General features: G+C 41.8%; 1 protein-coding gene across 1 annotated transcript in view; it reads left to right on the forward strand.

The window, feature by feature from the left end:
* PGPEP1L (pyroglutamyl-peptidase I like) overlaps positions 1–21,482 on the forward strand; it is a 29,325-nt gene that overhangs the window by 7,511 nt on the left and 332 nt on the right. Inside the window, exons 3-4 of the mRNA XM_075069705.1 lie at positions 7,537–7,653; positions 10,173–10,402. Coding sequence (XP_074925806.1) covers positions 7,537–7,653; positions 10,173–10,402 — 347 coding nt within the window. The remainder of the gene's footprint in view (positions 1–7,536; positions 7,654–10,172; positions 10,403–21,482) is intronic.

Below are 21,482 nucleotides of genomic sequence, written 5' to 3' on the forward strand. Positions count from 1 at the left end.
GGCATCCATCAACATTACTGGGAGTTGCATCCATAGATGTCCCATTCATCAGAAAATATACCGCTTTAATATTTAGGGGAAAGGACAAATCAAAAGGAAGTGAAGATATAAGTGGTTTCGTCAATTCAGGGTCACTGAGAAATGCTTCAAAGTTTTTACTAAACACATAGCCTGGCACAATTGACTAGTGCTGGAAAGACTGAGCTTTCCTTTTAAAAATCTGTCTTTGTAAAGTCTTTCATGGCTCTTATAACTCATCACCTGAAATACCCTCTTAAAATATGCATGAAAGTGCAGCAGCAACTTTTAACTTTGAAACGTGGAGTATAATTTTCACTCTATGGGAAAGCAACACACAATATATTTACTTCAGATCAGCAGGCAAACTGCAGTCAGTGATTGTAGAGACAAGGTGGGTGAGGTACTATCTTTTATTGGACCAGACCTGAAGAAGAGCTCTGCGAAAGCTCAAAAGCTTGTTTCTTTCACCAGCTGAAGTTGGTCCAATAGAAGATTGTACCTCACTCAACTTGTCTCTCTAATATCCTGGGACCAGCATGACTACAACACCACTGCAAACAGTCAGTGATTATGACAGGTTGGCTGCTCAGTGTCATTCACAGTTCCCTCAGAATCACAAATGTCTTGAATTATTTACTTCATACTACAGATCCACCTAGTCCCCTCCACCTGACCCTGTTTCTAACACTCCTCCAAACAAGGTCAAGTGTCTGCCACATGACAACAGCCAGTTACCAAGTCAGCACAATGCAGGAACAAGATCAGGGTCCCAACTCCACAACTGGAACTCAAGCCTAAACACAGTGGCAAAACTCAGCATAATTAGTCTGTGATGATTGCATTAAAGGAAATTGTCAGCTACTTCTAGGAGCCAGTTTTTCTAGCGGCAGATGAGAGACAGACTTCAAGCCCTATTCTCTATTCGGACATTGACTCTGTGATTTTAGGAAATGTGTCATTGATTTAATCTCTCTAACTCACTTTAACCAGGAGTGATCTACCTCAGAAGGTTTTCATGGAGCTTAATTAATGTTTTTAAAGTGCTTTGAAATCCTTCAGTGAACAGGTACAGAGAATTGAAAGCTATTTTTAAAGAGTTTTTAATTTCAGTTTTTCAAGTTTCCTTTATTTATAAAACACTCTGAGGAGCTAAAAGTATATCTGCAGCCCTTTAAAAACTCTTTTTACATTTATTTACGTTTGGTAAATATATAAATTCTTTTATTCTTACCCCAGCACAACACTTTTATAACACAGCATGTGCAAAAATGCCAGCATGATTCTGTGCCTAATCTGCATGAACAGTTACTTTAAAATATGTGTGAAATCATGGTAACTGACTGCATGAAAATGTAGTTGCGTATCTAGGTACTGCTACCCCATTTTGACCTGAGCAGTTAGCCAATATTTGGAGTCTTGTGGATTGTTTCCATTAAGAGAAGTTGATAATGGAGTCCTGTTTCCTTAAACACAATAGGACTCAAACAGGAGGCACATTTTTTTGTTCATGGTTCCAAGCCTCTTTCCAGCCAGTCCTCTGCCCAAAAATCTCCCTTCTCTTTGGGCTATGTTTCCAGGGCGTCTCTTGCTGTCTGCTTGGCCTCTCTGCGCCTGTTCTCTGGCTGCTGCTTAGACACACACACCACCAAGGAATACCCAGCAAAACCCTTCCATCCACATAGCTCACTCTCTGACCACCCTCAGGTGTGGCTTGTGTATTGTTTCAACTAACTTACTCCAAAAAAGGACCTAAACAGCTTCTTACATTTATTCTGAATGAAGGGATGTTACACCCACCAGCTCCACCACATCACACCCAACCTTCCTCAGAAGAGTATGTATTTGGTCCTCATCACTATAATATTAATGTGCCCCATAATATTTAATTGATTATTATCTTCATAGCAACTCTATAGAGCAGTGTTTCCCAAACTCAGGTCCGTGAATGTTACAGGGTTCTCGGGGAAAAATTCCCTAATGGCGGATAAAGCTGTCCCTAGGGACCCGGGGCAGCAATAGTGTCTCAGCGTTTCACTGTACTCCCTGTCAGTATCCATCTGTTGTTTCTCGTCTTAGGGCAGGTCTACATTACAGCCTGGATCAATGCTCTGAGATCAATCCACCAGCAGTCGATTTAGTGGGTCTAGTGAAGACCCTCCAGATCGACAGCAGATCACTCTCCAGTTGACCCCTGTACTCTACCACCGCCAAGAAGAGTAAGGTAAGTCGATGGGAGAGTTTCTCCCATTGACCCCCCGCAGTGTAGAACCTGCAGTAACTCAACCTAAGGTATGTCGACTCCAGCTATGTTATTCACGTAGCTGGAGGTGCATAGCATAGGTCGACTTTTAGTGGTAGTGTAGACATAGCCTTATACCAAGATGTAAGCTCTTTGAGGCAGGGGCAGTCTTTTTATTCTGTGTTTGGACAATGCTTAGCACAATGGAAGTCATGATCCATGACTACAGCTGTAAGGAACTATAGTAATACAGAAATAGGCCATGTCTACACTACAAACTTTGGTCAACACAAGTTGCATTGGCGTACTGTCACCAAAGTTGGTATACTTGTGTCAGTGTAAAGTGCAGTGCACCATGGGTAGTAGAATGCCACATGCTGCCATCTGGGGAAATTTTCCCAATGTGTTGTGGGATAGAAATGACGTAGGGATCTCTGGGAGCTAAGGGTCAAATTCCCAACATGCAATTTCTCCATCCCCTAATACCATCCTAATCCCATAATTTCTGCAGTTTAAAAAAATAAAAATCCCACAAACCTGGGGACAAATTTCAGTGTCCACCATCGCTGACAGAAGCACGGAGCCCTCAGAGATCTGCACTATTCTCATGAACACTGGAAGTACAGGACACAATTCTTCTGTATTTGCAGACCTGCAAGTACCACCACATCCACGGGGCACATGGCAATTTATTCATAGAGAATTTGTTGACATAGTGAAAAACAAGCCAAGGTTGTCGGCGGTGTTCATGGATGACGGTGATATTCTGGGCCTGTGAAATGGGCACTGACTGGTGAGATTGCATTGTAATACAGGTATGGGATGACTAGCAGTGGCTGCAGAACTTTTGGATGCAGCGCAGGGACATGAGAAAAATGTTGCATTGACAGCAAAGAAGTGAATGGCGATCGCACTGTGGAAGCCTGTAATGCTGGATTGCTACTGGTCAGTGGGAAATCATTTTGGAGTTGAAAAATCCAAAGCTGGGGCCATTGCCAGGCAAGTGAGTAGAGTCATTAATTGTCTTCTGCTGTGCATGATGTGACTCACTACAATGTGCAGGATGTTGTGGATGATTTGCACCTATGGAGACCCCAACTGTGGTGTGATGATTGATGGCACGCATATTCCTATTTTGACACCTGCCCACCTTGCCATAGAATACCATAGAAAGGGCTGTTTTTGTACAGATGTGCAAAGCATTGGTGGATTACTGAGGATGCTTCACTGCTATCAGTATGGGCTGATCAGAGAAGGTGAATGACGTGTGCAACTTTAACAGTAGAGGACTTTTCAGAAATCTGCAAGCAGGGACATTCTTTCCTGAGTGGTGGATTACCTCTGGCAATATTGAAATGCCAAGAGTGATTCTGGGACCCAGCCTATCCCTTGCTCTCCTGGACTCATGAAGCCATTCACTGGCCACCTGAACAACACAAGGAAAGATTCAACTAACGGCTCATCAGGCACAGAATGACTGTTGAATGTGCTTTTTGTAGACTGAAGGGATGCTGATGTTGTGCACTGGCTAGACTGGTTATAGCTGCCTGTTGTGCCCTGCATAATGTCTGTGAGGCAAAGCCCCAGCTACAGTAAGTCTGGCCTACCAGGGGCTGGGAGAGGGGGAAGGATTTCTGTTGCCTGAAGCAATACAATTTCAGTCCGGATTCCACAGGTATGAGCAAAGGGTACAGAATATTGGCACTGTTTTCCACAGGCAGCAGTGGTTTTAGCTGATGGGGGTAACAAAAGCACAGCGCACACAGCTGATATTGGTATGCTGAAGCCGCCCAGGCTCATATGTCGCTAACTTGTTTACTGCAATGGTGCCGGCTGAACTCATCTCAAAGTGGCATGGAAAAGCGTCCTACCGTGGAGGAAGAAATGAGGCAGCCGTCCTGACTGGAAACCTTACAAACCTTTAGGAGAGGATTGCAAAGTATCTCTATGAAAGTTTAATCGAGATGTCTCAGGAGGGTGAAAGGGACATCCTATGTACATAAACAAACTACTCCACATGCCCCTCCTTCACACCCAGCTTAACCCTACAGGAGAATGAAAAGCACATGCCAACTCTACCTCTCTTTGTTGTACCTCTACCTCTTCTAATATGAGTAGAACAATTAAAAGTCAGTACCTCTGCCTTGTTAAGGAGGCATGGGCTGGGCACCATCCTTAATTTAACCATTGTAAAGAAAAATGCATGCACACACCTACTTGAGGTCCCTTCCCCTTCATCAGGCTCATCCGTGCTCACCTGGAGGGACTGGGTAGACTGGGGCAGTCTCAAACAGATCCTGGCTTGAGATATGGCTGTAGCCTCCTGCCGTCTCTCTCCCCCTCACTGTTCATGGCAGTGGTCTCTGTCTGGGACTCCTCAGGGGTATCCATGGTGGTGTGCTGGGTACTGGGGGCGTCTCCACCAAGTAGGACATGCAGTTTGTTGTAATAGCGGCTCAGCGCTAGATCGATCAGTGTCCTTGGCCTGGTGGTATGCCTAGCCAAGTTTCTTTGTTTTCATGCAGCACTGCTGCTGATCCTGGTCATGCCCTTTTGCCTGCTTCCCCCATGCAATCTGCTCATAGATGTCCATGTTACTGTGGCTGGTCCATAGCTGTGCCTGCACAGCCTCTTCTCACCACAGGCCCAGGAGATCCAATACCTCCTATCTACTCCTGGCAGGATTGCATGCAGCCAGTCTATTGGTTGGACGGTTGCACAGAAAAAGGAAGAGCTGCTAGGTGTGCTTGCTACTCTGGGAAGTCAGGAAAGGGCATTTTAAAAACAAGCAGGAGATCTGAAAGCAGGTGAGGGGGTAGCTTCCAGTCTCCATGACTCCAGGGCAACAGAGTTTACAACTGAGATCACAGCGGTCAATGTCGCAGGGAATGTGGCTTTCTGGACAGCTGCTGGAGGACTGCTAGGGTCAACACAGGTCACACAACACCTACATTAGCACTGCACTAACCTCAGTAGATTGACCATGGCTCCACGCTGTTTGAGGAGGTGGTTTTATTGCATTTCCATGACAGGGTGGGTACATCATCCAGAGAAATTTGAGCATAGAGACATGCACAGATAGGCTGACGCAAAACGGCTTATGTCAACCTAAATCTGTAGTGTAGATCAGCCTAAATAATAATAAAGCACTTATTTAGGATCTAACAGATTGTATCTTCCTTTCTGTCCCCAATACGGTCTTCAGCACTTTGCTGCTGATCAGAGTTTCTCCTGTATAAACTACAGGCCAAATTCATGCCTGTGTGTGTCGCCATTGGTATAGATGGAGCAATACCAGGAATGAATTTGGCCTAGTTGGTTACAATTCAAACTAAGAGTTCAAGAGGTGAATGACAGCAGCAGCTTAAACATTTATTTTTGGTCCCCATGTCTTACAGAGAAGTTACAATCAGTCACATTACCAAGGCCTTGAAGTTAAAAGAGGAAAAATCTCATTACATATTCAAATTAAATATGCGTTAAAAAAATAAAATGCTAATCGTAAATTGGCTCGGGCTTTATTTTGTTGGAAGTAGAGACACAGCAATGCATTCTTAAGCAAAGACGATACAACGGCCTCTCAAAGACTGTCAGTGCCCAGAGGAAAAAGGGCTGGCAGTGTTCTCTAATCGTGTTTACTTCCCCACAGGCATTGTTTCCTTGCTCGTGTCGCATAGTTTATTGAGCAGAGCTAATCAGTGTTTCCGCTGACAAGAAAATTGGAACAGTTTATTTAGGAAGCCAGTGCTCAAGGGCAAATTTCCCAGTCCGCACAGTTGAGACCTGGGCTCCTTCCATGCAAGCGACCCTAGTGAGAAACAGGTCCACTTTCCCTTAAAGACACTGGGATGCTCTTCCACCGTGCCTCTTCCCCAGAATACCCCTAGTTTCCCACCAGACCCATCCCTAACACAGACCAGATTCCTTCTGCAGATGCCTACTTCCCACAGCAGACCTACCTCATGGCTTACCAACCACTCCCTTGCTCCCTTGCCCTTAAGCCCTACTGTCCTGACCAGAATCCCCCCATGACTCATCCATTAACCATCGGAACAACTTACCAAGGATCAGGGTGGACTCACCATCAGTGGCAATTTCTAAATCAAGATTGATGTTTTGCTAATATATGCGCTTCTGCTTCCAGCAGGAATTAATAAAGGGAAGTCCTATGGCCTGCGGAGTACAGGTGGTCAGACTGGTTAATCATAATAGTCCCTTCTGCCCTTATTACGTATGAATCCTTATGAATCTTCTGGATGCCCTTTCGATGACAATTCCTTCATTTTGTCTTTTGAGGGTGGTTGGCTGGCCCCTCCACCAATCTAGCTCTTTAGATGGTTCCAGTATTTCTCTCATCCCAAGTCCAGAGCAAGAAACCAAATTCTTCAGGGAAAGCATTGGGGTTCATGTCTTTTATAGGGAAAGCATAAGGAGAATCCCATCCCAATAGGTGGCATTTCCCTACATTGAGAAACCCCCTACAGCAGCTAGGCAGATGTTCCACAGTACAGGGAAACCTTGTCCATTACAGGTGGGGTTCCTTGCACTGATAAAATCACCAAGACTGAAATAAATAATCAAACAACAAATATGGCCTCTTCTCACAGCCTATTTGATTACAACTCTCTGCTGTTAATAAAATTAAGCTGCATATAAACCAGGGATATTTCCCATGGCCAACCATCTTCCTTGTCGACTGAGATAATTCCTTTTTGTCCAAAGCACCTAAAACTAGAATAAGCCCTAGAAAACAGCATAAGGGAGCGTGCTGCCTTGGCAGAAGTTGGACTAGATATCCTTGTGGGAATTTTGTATGATGTGTGTCTCAGCAGAAGTTTGGCTCTCAAGTCCTCTGAAGGGACAGTACTGGTTATATCAAGGATTAAAAAACATTTTTCATAAGTTGCACATCTTGAGAGGGATGATATACATTATACAAATGGTCCATAGAGACGGCTGGTCATATGTTGTTAGTTCTTCTCCTCGTTTCCAGTGGCTAAAAAGTAGCTAAAATATATTAAATATTTTCCTAATGTCACTTTCTCAGGTAAGCCATTGCTTTTTGCCAAAGAGATGTTTGGTTATCAGGGGGAAGGGAGATGGTCCACACAATCATTAGTGCTAGGGAAGCTGTCCATGGACTATTTGGGAACCGCTAGGGTAAATATGCTGCATTGCGATATACTCTCTGAATTGGACCAAAGTCTGATTTTTCACATTGTTCTTTGAGACAATCTAATGCTTTTCAAGCCTCTGTTGCTTCTTTCTATGTACAGGAGATGTCCAAGTTAGGCCTTGGTGAAAACATAGATCTACACATCATGCAACTGCCAGTGGCTTACCAAAAAGCAAAGGATCTCATCTGTAAGATATGGGGGACTCTTCAACCACTAGTGAGTGATTATATAGTTGAATTTTTTTCTTTAAATTGAACCAAATACAGTGTCTGTTCAGAATGTGGATACAGCTTGTCCACTAGATATACAGTCAGAAAAAAACAGGATAGAAAAGGAGGGTGGAACTCCTGAGCATGTGCCGAGAGGTAGGGTAGATGGACTAAAGAAACCTATTTCAGCTTTAAAAACCTCTCCCTCTTTTCAGCACATGAAATAAAGGGTAATATCTTTCAACCACCTGAAGTGATAGTGAGCAATGGAATATAATTTTGTCCCTCTGCAACAGGCAAAATGGACAATCAGGTCTTTGAAGGACACTGCTGTGGAGTGTTTTCATAGTTACAGCCACCAAGAATATTAGTGCCAATGATTCTCTATATTTTTAATTCTGTGAACCACTTCATCAGAGACAGAGCCCTTACATGATCTAACTTTCTTCTCCCAACCTCTTACTGAGTGAAAATGTGAGAACCATTCTGTGGACCATCACCAAAGACTTCATGAGCCACTGGCGATCTACGACTGGAAACAGTTATGCTGGCAACCTGCATGAGGAGAGTCTTTTCCAAAAGAAGTCATTCAGTTGCTAGAATGGCTTCTGGCAGCTCTTAACATGGATCTGAGGGAGAGGGAAAGAGCAATTAGATCATGACCCAAAAGTGAATCCTAGCCAGACCACAGATGGACTCTGTGCCTGTTTGTTCAGAGTGTGAGCTGTAGCAGAGGTAGCTGGATGTGTGAACAAAGCCAGTGTAGCTCTGGGCAAAGAGCAAAAGGGGTGAAGTGCTGGATTCTGTGATAGTAGCTAACTTAAGCTCAGAAAAACAAACATGGAAAAATATGGGGAGATTGGCATGCACATCCGAGAAAGCATGGGTGTTGGAGGAATATTTCTCTCCTGTATCTAGTTTAGATGGGGTGGTGGTGGTGCAGAGATACAGAATCTTTTGGTTCCTTCACAGCAATCAAATGACAGCTGAAGAGAGCCCTTTACATGCTAAACAAACATCTCCTACAGTACCTCGTCATCTATCTAGGTTCTTAGATGATGCCCATCATCAGAGTATTAGAATGTGTAGTCTTATAGGACAGGGTGACTGCTAACCATTACTCATTACATATCAGTGTAAGAAATCTACCACATGAATGGTTTGAGAAGTTTAAAGGAACAGCTATTGTTAAAGAGGTGAATGTACACACCTTAGATACATTTTGGGCAACTGTTCAATTTGGTTTTTACTGGATCCCCATAAAAAAACCCTTCCTTTTATAAAAGGAAATTAGATCAACACAGAATGTCAGGCTTTTTAACAACGTTTTTGTGAAATAAATTTGAATCAGTTGTATACATGTCACCACTAGGAAAAAAAATTTACACTTTAAAAAAAATTAGAAAAGAAAATAGTTCATTACTGAATCTTGGGGTATTACATGGACTGGTAAAGTTGTAATTGTTTTACCACACTAAAGCATGTTCCTCTCAGTAGACAAATTTTTAAATCAGGAGCACCTAATGAGAATTAGGAACATAATTTCTTTCTAATAGCGATGCATTTATTTGGTATCAAGTGATTAAATGACACTTTGATATCGTGATGAGCATGGTATAAAATATATATGGTGCTTAACTATGCATAAAGTAGTCCTGGCCTACAACCCATTGATAAATACAGATTTGGGGCTAAATCTTGCAATCCTTGTGCATCCAAAATTTTGATTTAATGAAGTTTTGGGTGTGCAAGAAACTCAGGATTTCAACTCTAAAGGAAGAAATACAAGAAGTATTTCTTATTCCAGCATTGTCATTTTAAAATGGTTTTAAAAAAAAAAATCCTTCTTTGTTTAATTGGGAAAACTACAGCTAAATGGTTTGAGCATTGGCCTGCTAAACCCAGGGATGTAAATTCAGTCCTTGAGGGGGCCATTTAGGGGTCTCAGGATTGGTCCTGCTTTGAGCAGGGGTTTGGACTAGATGACCTCCTGAGGTCCCTTCCAACTCTAACATTCTATGAAAAGCTGCTGACTTTGATAGCTTGATTAAGAAGATTCTCTGTCCTGAGGGCAATATAATTTGGAATGAGTCTTTTAAAACTCCCCCAAAATATCTGTGTATGTCAGACATTATTGTGGCGGCGCAGTTTAAAGTGTCAGCTAAAGATTTATGATGAAAATTGGTGCAATTTGATGCACATACTAATGAGGAAATAGTTTAGCTTTTAACAATGGCACTGTGTGCAGAACAGTGGAAAGAACTGATGTAAGTTACAAAAAGGTGCTGCATATATCCTTGTGCTGGTTTCCTAATCTGACTCATTGTTTGTTTTATCTAAAGTCCAATTTTGGTCTACATTACAAAGGGTTATCTAAGTTTTCTGTGAAGAGGAGCTGTAAGACAGACACTCCACCTTGGAGTTGGTATTTCATAAACTGCTTGGTGCTATTGCATTGGATGTTTTTAAAAACAGGTCTGTCATTTTCATTTCCTGTTATTCACTCTGGTGGGGGCAAAAAACCAGCTCACTGTTCACGTTGGACTCGCTTCATCCTCCAAAGCGATCATCATCCTTGAACAGTGTGGGAAGAACAAAGGCTACAAAGAGATGGATGTTTGTGGTTTTTGCCCAGAAGATGGCTGTTGTCTGTTAGACGGCCCAGAAAAGATTGAGTCTACAATTAATATGAAAACTCTCTGGAAAAACATTTCGGTGGAAGGAATTGATGTCATCTATTCCAGAGATGCAGGAAGGTAAACAACATTATTAGTGGGAGAGGAAATTAAAGCAGCTCATTTCACCTTCAAGAATGATTACAAGTACTTGCTCCCCTACCAATACACATCTCTACGGCCACGTCTACACTACGGGATAATATCGAATTAGCTAAAATCGGTTTTATAAAACTGATATTATAAATTCGATTTCATGCGGCCACACTAGGCACAGTACAGCTGACAATCCTTTCGCGCCGTTTTTCCCTGGATTGCCCTGGCAGACGCCATAGCACGGCAACCATGGAGCCCGTTCAGCTTTTTTTTTTCCTGGCACCGTATGTGTACTGGATGCCGCGGACAGAGAGGCGATACTCCAGCGCTACACAGCAGCATTCACTTGCTTTTGCAATGATAGCAGAGATGGTTACCGGTCGTTCTGTACCGTCTACTGCCGGAGAAAACTGGCAATGAGATGACGGTTATCTCTCCTCCTCTGTACTGTCCGCTGCTATCATGAGTGCCCCTGGCTGAAATCGGCCGGGGGCGCAACGCAAAAGCAAAATGGGGATTGACTCACTTGGGACTGAGTCAATCCCTCCCTTATGGTTTCTAAAAATAGAGTCAGTCCTGCTAGAATAAGGGGCAAGTGTATTAGAGGACCAGTGTATCAGAGCACAGCTGCTCCGTGTCAGTATTCACAGGGGGTGCCCTGCAACAACCCCACCCGTTGCTTCCCTCCTCCCCCAACCTTCCTGGGATACCGTGCAGTGTCCTGCCCATTTGTGTCATGAAGTAATAAAGAATGCAGGAATAAGAAACACTGAGTGTTTAGTGACATAAAATGAGGGGAGGCAGCCTCCCGGCGCGATGATAGTCCAGGCAGGACATTAAGCGGTGTGGGGGAGAGGAGCCCAGCATGCTGCTGCTATGACAGTCCAGGCAGTACAGAATCTTTTCTTTACACAGGAAAGGGAGGGGCTGAAGCCCCCAGTTGCTATGATGAAGCTGGTTATTAGCCGTTCTGTCCTATCTACTGGGAGTAACAGCAATGTTGGCCTCGATGTCAACATGTTAGATATTCATGAGGACGGTTACTAGTCCTATTGCACCGTCTACCACCAGGGAGGAGGGGGAGGGAGGGAGAGGAGCGGATACTGCTCTTCACTGCTGCAGCATCGCGTGTCTACCAGCAGCATTCAGTACACATAGGGTGACATTGAAAGTAGTCAAGAAATGATTTCTTTCCCTTTTCTTTCAGTCTTCGGCCGTGTGGTGTCCTTGGTTCCGGGTCGTTACGTCGATTTCTTGAAGTGCTTGCATTGTGGGTAGCGTCTTCCGTAGCTATCCCATAGTTCCCGCAGTCTCCCCCGCCCTGGAATTCTGGGGACGTTTGGAATCACAATTATTGTCGCGTGATGTGGGTTCTGGAGTTAAAATGTCGTCAGTCATCCTTCCTCTGGAACAATCAGCTGACAATCCTTTCGCAGGCGTTTTTCCCTTGGATTTGCCCGGAGACGCCAATAGCCGGGCAACCATGGAGCCCGTTCAAGCTTTTTTTTTTTCCTGGCAACCGTATTGTACTGGGGATGCCACAGACAGAGAGAGGCGATCTTCAGCGCTACACGCAGCATTCACGTGCAAGTATGATGCAGAAGATGGTCCCCGTCTCGTTCTGTTGTCCTGCAAAAGGTGAGAAATGTGGGCAATGAGATGACGCTCCTCCTGACTGTCTGTAGTATCGTGAGTGCCCCTGGCTTGAAATCGGAAAGGTCCGGGGGCGCAACGCAAAAGCAAAATGGATCTTGATCCTTGGACTGAGTCAATCTCTTCTTTTTATTTAGCGCTACTCCTCTCGTCGGGGTGGAGTACAGAAATCGATTTAAAGAGCCCTTTATATCGATATAAAGGGCGTTGTAGTGTGGACGGGTACAGTGTTAAATCGATTTCACGCTCTTTAAATCGATTTAAATGCGTAGTGTAGACCAGGCCTTAAAGTTAACAGTCACAGGTGTGAAAAGGACACACGGGACTGAAAATTTAGACTGATTTGCACAAAAAGTAAGGCCAATAGAAATGTTTCCTTGAATTTGTAAATTCCAGTAGAAACGATTTTTAAAACAAAATATGACAGTGACCCAATTTTTTCAGCACTGTGCAAGATAATGAGAAACTGATTCTGACTAGCCACTGACTTTAATCCACTTTCATTGTCCAAACGGGACAAGGCAGACAAAAGGTGAAGGAGCAGCCTTCAGAATAAACAAATTCATTTTTAAAATTTTTCTTTAAAAAAAAAGTGTCTCTGGCAACTAATTTTTTTTAATGTGATTCTTTAACCAATCTTTAAAACAAACAAACAAAAACCAGGATTCTTGAAGGTCAAAATTAGTTAGTTTTTATTTTCAGAGTGTTTGGGTCTCGGAGTGATGTGATATGAGAAAAAGGAAGAATTAATCCAGCAAGTATCTTACACAGACAATTTTTTTTGAAATTGTGCTACTTTTATGTAGAGGGCTGGGAAGTGGGGCTAGAGTTCTGTGTGTTTGTGTGTGTCTGTACGTACACATACAGTTGGGTAATTTTCCAATCTAATTTTGTTTATGTGATCTCACAAAGCAATGCATGTATAATGATTTTTATTTTGCAGAAGCTATTAAGTGGGTGTCCATGTTACCAGATTTGCCCATTACTTTAGGGTATGCTCATTTATTAGGGTTACTCTTCTGGGGAGGGGATTCTGTAATTCTGTCAATGTACTGCTTGTGTCACTTGTGGTCATATGGAGCTCTACTTCTCCCTTCTGCAAGTCCCCTCCCAATGGAGCTATCCTGTAGGACCTAGGTTCCCCAGGGCTGGCTTTCTCCAGCCTCAAAACCGGATGAGCACACACCCACCCACACATACACTAACAGAGCAAGTCTGAGCAGACTGGGTCAATCAGCACTGTCAAGCTGACCCCTTATATGTCCCTGACTCACTGGGCTGTATGAAGTAGCACTTTCAAGCTGACTCTCCTTATATGCCCCTGAGCTCCATGGGCTGGGTCAAGCAGCACTTTCAAGCTGTTACCCTTATACGTCTCAGATTCAGCATGTCCCTATTGCCACTCTCACATCACAATTGTACTGGCAGTAACCAACTTGATGAGCAAACCCCACAGTATTCTGGGCTCTGCAGGAATCTTTAGCTTAGGTAAAAGAAGCCTTGCTGTAGAGTGACTGGGGGAAGCTAAAAACAGAAGAGAGTAAAGTCCAGCAAGAGAGAGAGAAGCAACCAACTTAACCATAAAAGTTATTTATTGAATACTAGTGATAACTACACAAGGAGCCTAAACCAACATAACATACATTATTAAAGGTTAATACATACCGTAGAAAGGAAAAGAGAGAGAAAGGGCGGGGGGAGTCTCACTCACTCCATGAGGCTTGAACTGGTCGAGGTTCCCAGGTGATGGTGGTAGCTGAGGTCCCGAGGGCTGGAAACAGGCAGAGTCCCCAGCACTATCAGCAGGAGAAGATGGAGTTCCAGTGGAACTGATGCCTAGTTTGGATCTAAGCATCAGAACCCTGACTGTAAGGTGAGTAGGGATTTTTGTAGAGAAAATACAATTGTTCAAGGGAGAACACTAGATTTGTTTATAGGTAAGCTGATGACTCAAGGATTTTCTTTAGGCTAGACAATAGGAGCTGATCACTCTTGGCCATGGGTAGTGTTTTCTTCCAGGGAGCTCACAATGCAACTAGGCTGCTTCAGTATTTGGATATCAATCAAGGATTCATTACTAGAATTGGTCTGATAATTGCTGAGCTGAGTGTGTGCAGACATCAGTTTATTAGCATCTGGAGCAGAGATTCCCATGATGCAGTGCTTCCCTGCTTTTTCTGCTTCCAGAATTCAGTGTGGTTCTCTGTTCTCCATTCTGTATGTAAATTGATGTCTTCCTGTTCCATCTTTCATGCAGATGAGGCTAGGGGAATTGTCTCTGCTCTCCATTCTGTATGTTAATGGAGATGTCAATCTTGTCACCCTTGTCAGGAGGGGTCTAGGTGTGTCTCCTAACACCTTTTAGTGCTCTCTGCAAGTTATTTTTTTTTCTCCCCTCTAATGGGTTTTGGTTTAAGCAGAGGCTGGGGGTAAGGGGGAGTGTCTTTCATGAGTCAGGTTGGATACTGCACCCTGGTTCCCCAAGAGATGTCTGGTATCATCCATCAAATCAAGCCAACACACAAGGAATGTTTGTTTCTCAAACTGTTTTGGGTTTTTTTTTTAATTTCCATTTTTCCTAATACAAAGCACATAAACCAAATCTCGCTTAACTGCTTAAACTGTGTTTAATTAAATCAGAGTTTCCTTAATTCTGCCTTTTTATTTTTTTTAATGTTGTAGGTACATCTGTGATTATGCCTATTATACCTCTCTGTATTATGGTAATGGAAAAGCAGCTTTTATACATGTGCCGCCATTATCCAAATTGGTAACAGCAGACTTTCTAGGAAAAGCACTACAAATAATTATCTTAGAGATGTTAAAGCAGTGTAGGGAAAAAGAATGAATAAAAAGGATGGTTTACGGAAAACATGCAAGTTTCTCAGAATACAGTAAAATTATTCTACCTTCCTCTAAGGCAACCCTTAAGATTAAAAAAAATATATAGCGTGGGAGTGCAGAATTAAAATATGTTCCAAAATCCTACAATAACTTTAGCAAATTTTTCATTACATAAAAAACTTGAAATGTAAAACAAATTACAAACAAAGGAAGAAATGTAAACAATCTTTTAGTGGAACACCAGTGACTGGTGATTTATCTTGCTAAATGGTAACAAATTTACTTCTGATTTAGGATACAAGGAAAATTCTCGAGAAAATTGTATTTAAAACACTACCTTGCCAAACCCCCAAAGACTTGTGAAATGAAATGTCAAGATACAAATTGCTTTAAAAAGCACTTTGAAAGTTTGTTCCTGCTGTCCGATATGCAGGTAGACCTCCTACAGCTTACATAATAAATTGCAGTGATGTGCATGATTACGACCATACAAAATTACAACTTCATATATACACAAGGGAGAATTTTTTCTCCCAAGCCCAGCAGAATAGATCAGCCATACGAAAGCTCTCATTTGTAGAAAATCACATGCAATGCTCCCATCTTGTGAGCCTTTAAAATCACCCCCTACACACAGCAGTTTCCCTTTATATGCCAAACTACTGTTCCCTCCTGAAAAACTCACAAAGCTTTTCAGTGGTGACCCTTGCATTTGCTTTCAGGATGCATTAGCAGGAACCACGTTTGAAAGTCAGTGTGTTTTTAGGGAGAGAGCTGTCGTTTGGCAGGAAGGAGATGGTATCACTTCCTGCTGGTATTGTGCACCTGCGCATCCAAAGCAGGCTGTAAACGTCTCCTAATAATTAGGGATTACAACAGAAAGTGGATTTTTCCAATTTGGCAACAACAACAATCCAGTTATTAGGCTGGATTTTAATCACAAGAAAAGAACACTCACCCCATGCTCTAATGTCCATGCTGTCAATGAAAAAGGCAATACTTTACACAGTATAGCACAGGGAAGAGACTCTCAGGTCAGATGTCCCAGGCCATTCAGGGCTTTATAGATCAAAACCCAACAGCTTACGTTCCCACAGGAAGGGCATTTCTCAAGACAAGTATTGCTGGAATCCAAGCTCACACCAATAAAGGCATGGATCATGGTAGGACCATCTCACGTAAGAGGAAAAAATGACCTTTTGCTACACTGAGGGAAAGCGGAGTCTTGGTCACTGCTGCCGTTTGATCATCAAAAGCAGCTGGGAATCAGAATCCTTGATAACGAACAGCGACATGTTTTCAGCCAAATCTTTTCACTGCTCTCATCCACGTCTCATTTGCAGACAAACATGTTAAAATATACTTCCATACTACATTCTCTGGACTGGACGGGACACAGGCATGCAGTAGGGTGTCGCTGTTGCACTCAAAGCACCTCAGCCCATATTCTCCTTGGTAACCTCACTAATGGCTTCACACACACTCTGAATAATGAGGGAGGAGACTGAACAGCCATTGGGATGGGAGAAGAATCACCCAACTGGACCCTCTGGGATTTCTCCAAAGGAAAGATACAGGAACAACCTAAAACCAGGCCGAGCCGACATCCAGTATCATATCAACACCACCTCAGTGACAAAGACAGCAGATAGATATATCAGCACAGAGGCCTGATCTTTATCCAACTCCAAGCTATGGTCATCGTGCTGTAAGTGCAGTCTCTGTGTCATAAACCCTGAATGACAAGGGTCAAATGAGTCAAAAGCATGAAGATATCAACAGCTGTATTGCCATAACCTTTTCCATAGTCTTAGTAGAAAATGCACATAGGTACTGGTTGATAATTAGCCTGCCCGTGTCTAGAGATGGCTTTGAGCAGTGGCTGGACATATGCTTCCTTCAAAGAAATCAGCACCTTGCCTTCTTTAAAGCAGCCTACAACCTCCACAAGTAAAGCACTCAGTCTCCTGGGGCTTCAACAATCAAGCTCAGTGACACTGTCTGGAACTCTAACAGGGAAGGCCTAGCATTTATACACTACACGGATGTGATACCTTAAAACTGACCTGTCCTGCAATACAGGAGTATTTTAGTTAGCTTTTTATTATTATTATTATTATTAATTATTATTATTAACAGAAAAACTGTAGGGGGCAGGCTATCAACTACAGGAGAGGTGGAATTTTCAGTTTTCTGGGACTGTACTTTCTTTGCTTAAATTCGGGCTAGCAAATAACAAAAATCAGAAGACAGACAAATGCATACAGAATTCTTTTATTTAACTTAAATCATGTAGTACTGTAACTACTAGAAAAAAGCAGAGTAAGAGAAACTAAAGGAGCCATTCAAAATAGACAAAGTTTCTTTTTTTCATAATGTAAAGAATCCACAGTATATCATAATAACAGGAATAAATTCTTACAACAGAATATACAAAAACATTTTGAATTTTTTTTTTATCTACTGATTCATTTTAATATAAACACAGGAATTTCTTTAGGAATAATTTATACACAGCAAGTCTTTTTTTAATGTAATAAATTGGCCATGTTATTACTGTTTTAATTTTTTTTTTAAAAAAACTTTTTTTAAACAAGAAAACTTGGTAAATGTTGTATTTGCAAATGCATCAGTTCCATAGCGCTTTCTAGTTTTGCTTTTGTCCCAGAGGTAGACAAACTCTGGCCAATCCTTTCAACTCAAACCTCACCGGTTTAGAAAACAGAAAGATACTTCTCTAAGGCATCTAAACCATCCATAACCTTCAAAAGGCAGGGGAGGGGAAATGTTCAGTCTAATCTGGAAAAAAAATAGGATCTTCGGTATTCTTATTTAAATAAAAATAAATAGGATCCCTTCCTTGTTCATCTCAACAAAGCTCTAATGATGCCAGATATCCACATAAATTGTACAGGCTGCATACAAAACCATTGCATTTGAAGTGATAAGAAATCTGTAAACATAGTGTTCTTTAATTCAACTATGAAAACTGCCTTTCATCATGCTGTGTATTACACAGTCACATCCTTCAACCCACCTGGCAACAATAAGAAAAGCCAGTACTGAATAACACAACTAAGACTGCTTAGCAGCAATACCTATTCTGTTTCCATAACCAATGAGGTTCTTTCAATCCATTAACTGCACTATACAGTAAAGTGAAATGACCAGTTAAGATGATCCCACCCCAACCAGAGGGTTCTGGAAGACCAGGATACTGAAGATACAGAACATTTTCCCAACCTTTTTACTCACTCATTTACTGTACACTGGGACACAAAGCTTGGGGAAAAAGGAATGAACCATGAGTTGGACAAGTTAATGATCCTTTTTGGCATATTGTAAAGCTAGCTAGTAAACTGATACCATCAAAAAAAACCTGATCATACACAAACACACACAGACACACACGAAAGTGCCTTTAAATTATTTTATAGGCATTTATAAACTACAAACATTTTATAAAATTATTCTATGTATTATTATTCCATGTACTTACAAAATGCAATGAAACATTTAATTAGTTCTTGTAAACCAGATCTCTGTCAACTGACTACCCGTAATCTACTGGACTTTAAAGCCCTATTGAAAATGCTAATGGATTACTAATCAACATAATGCATACAAAAAAAGGTGACCACGCGCACATGCACACGTACTATTGATAGTCATATGGTACTTGCAAACAGACTACATGAGAGCTGATGCACAGCAATTCATATTGACCAATGACCTCTGTAAACCTCCTGGTAATGAATTTTCCTCCACAGTTGGGAAATTAAGAGGTTTATTTACAAGTACCAAATGATTAGAATGATTATGCCTGAGCCTCGATGCTGTCCCACATACCAAGCTCTGGAACTATCACAAACTTCTGCCAAGCCCCGTGTCTTTGTGAATATGTTTTTACATCCTTTGTTCTCATCCCTCCACACTACCATTCTCAATTCCAACTCACCTGGCTGAGTTTCTTAAAAGCACAAAAAGTAATTTAAATGCCTTTACTCAGAACAACCGGTCTTCTGGATCGAGGCACTCGCTGAGCCCCTGACTACCCCCAGTTCTGTATCTTCAGCACCTGTGGCAATTAATGTTTAATCTGCATCACCCTTAATTATTGTTTGCATCAACTACTTAGAGTGGAGCTGCAATATCCGGCTTTCACTGGTTAATAAGGAGTGGATCTCTTGCACTTTCCCCCATTGTTGCTTAGCCCAGTGATTAAATACATTGTTGACAAACAAAATAAAAAGAGTAACAGAAGCAAGTGTTACTTGTACTACTGGAATGAAAAGGGTTTTTAAAATATACATATATGTATATCAACAACAGGAGCATCATTCATGTAGGCTTGGATTGTACTTAACAACCCTCAGCAGTTCCCAGAGGATCTAATAGCAGTTCCATCTGGTGACCAGTCATCGTGGGCAAACTGGGCTTTTTATTGACACCAACAGGAGCATCAATGCAAACAAATCTAGAGTCATACATCACTGAGAACCAGTTTTAAAGAACCGAGGCATCACACCGAGAAAGAGGCTTGATAGAACATACGCTGGCCTCAAGTTATGCATCATACTTGGCTTCTGTATCTACTCTATTACCCCAACAAAAAGAATATCAGATTTAGTACCAAGCATATGATGCTTCTGTATTTATACAATAGTCACCTTCCTTTGCAACCAAACCACCTTCTGTACCACTGAAAGATTTAACAATGAGAAAATCAGAGGAAAAGAATGGCCCAAAAACTTAAATCAAAGTTTCTTGCTCCCTTAGTGATGCCAATTTGTTACTGATATCTTGGTACCATTTGTCAGAATGCTTGTTTTGTGGGTTTGGTGGGTTTTTGTTTTTGAATCATGCTCAGAAATGGGATTACTACAGTTTTATTCAAATACAGCTGAAGTTCTAAATTCTCCATACCAGTAAGCCAGTGGCCTCTCAGCAAAAGGAAGCATTACACGCCATTTTATGCCAATGTCAAGCCATAAATTCACCTTGTTCACATGCACAAACAATGTTATTTACAGTCAAAGGGAGGTCTTCATGAAAAACCCATGTGGATAAAGCTATTCAGAATGCACAAAACACAACAAAATGCTGTAGAAATCAATATGGAATTAGGCTAGAATTGTGAGCGGAGAATACAATGGTATTGTTAAGGTGGTTTGGTCCAAGAGAGATGACTGTGTCATCACACATGCATACTTTGTTTAGTCACGACTGCCTTTCGTTTAGGTGCTTTTGAAATGTTTATCATGATAGGGTACTAGATTGTTAGTGTTTTTTCCTAATATTTTTTGTAACCACCTACATAACAATTTAAAAAAAAAACATTAACTTGGACAGTTTTAACAAAACCCTCATAGCCAGCTGAAAGATCTGAGGATCTCCAGTTGTGGAAATCAATATGTGCAAGAGAGAGGAGCAGTCACTACACCAAAAGGTCACTGTCAAATTAGGGAAATTAAAAAAAAAAAAAAAAAAAGGGAAACCCAGTGAATCTGAAATGATGTTGGTTTTTTCTGGTGTTAGGGAGAAACACTCCCTGCAAAGACAAACTCTGCTGGACTTAACCGCAGCACTGTATATTCAAGAGGCCTTGTACATCTCAAAGTAGCCAAGTGCCACATTATTCAGATACCACAACTAACACCTGCATGAACAGCTGCCAGAATCAGAAAAAGAGAAACATTATACATCATCTTAATGGCAGGCTTGTGTTATGTTAGTACTGTTCGCTTGTAAACCAGTTAAGCACTGTCAGAGGGAAGTCAGAATTTGACGGCTGGTCCGTCAGAAAATCCAGAGCAAAGAAGTATGCATAGCGAGGGGGTTGGGAGGGACTGGATTTCTACTGGCATATTCAAATTTCCCATTTAATGTTTAGTTCTGAGAAATCAGGGCTCTCGCTAAACAGAAGCAGCAAATGTAAAGATCCCAAGTTGTAAACTCAGTGTAGTGTTATCATCAGGTAGCCTGTGACTTTTTTTGCCCTGTTTGATTTGGTCAAGAAAGCAATGCTACTGCTGTATGCTCCAATTGATTTTTAGGTATTGATTCAGTCAAGTGTCCTTTTGGTGCTTGTGGCATCTGAGAAAAATTGGCAAGAATGACTTAGCCCACTCTTTAGGATTAACAGAGAGGCCGTTTATTTCATTTTAACAACCCTAGACCTTCAAATATTGTAAACAATTGGCTTCCATAATGAATTTGATCAAATATCATTCAATCCCCTTACAGCGGTCAGCTCTGTCCCAAATCAGCAGAACACAATGGTTTTCGGCGCTATGACTGCAATGACAGTGCATTTAACAGTTTCTGAGACTCCTTAAAGAATGGTGGTCTTAAGTCAAATGATTCTCAGGTGTGTCTCCTCCCCCCTCCCCAAACAAACATCTTAAAAATGCTACCAAGAAAAGGGCAAACAGCTATAAAATAATGTAAGAACAACTCTCTGAAGTGACCCTTTGGGAAAAGTAGCTACCGCTTCTCTCCAAAACCTAGAGTATGTGGTTTGTAGAGTGATTGAGGAGTTACCAGTATCAACGGCATTTCTATCGGC

Source organism: Chelonoidis abingdonii, chromosome 9 (genome assembly GCF_003597395.2).
Source record: "Chelonoidis abingdonii isolate Lonesome George chromosome 9, CheloAbing_2.0, whole genome shotgun sequence".
In the NCBI taxonomy this organism is placed as follows: Eukaryota; Metazoa; Chordata; order Testudines; family Testudinidae; genus Chelonoidis; species Chelonoidis abingdonii.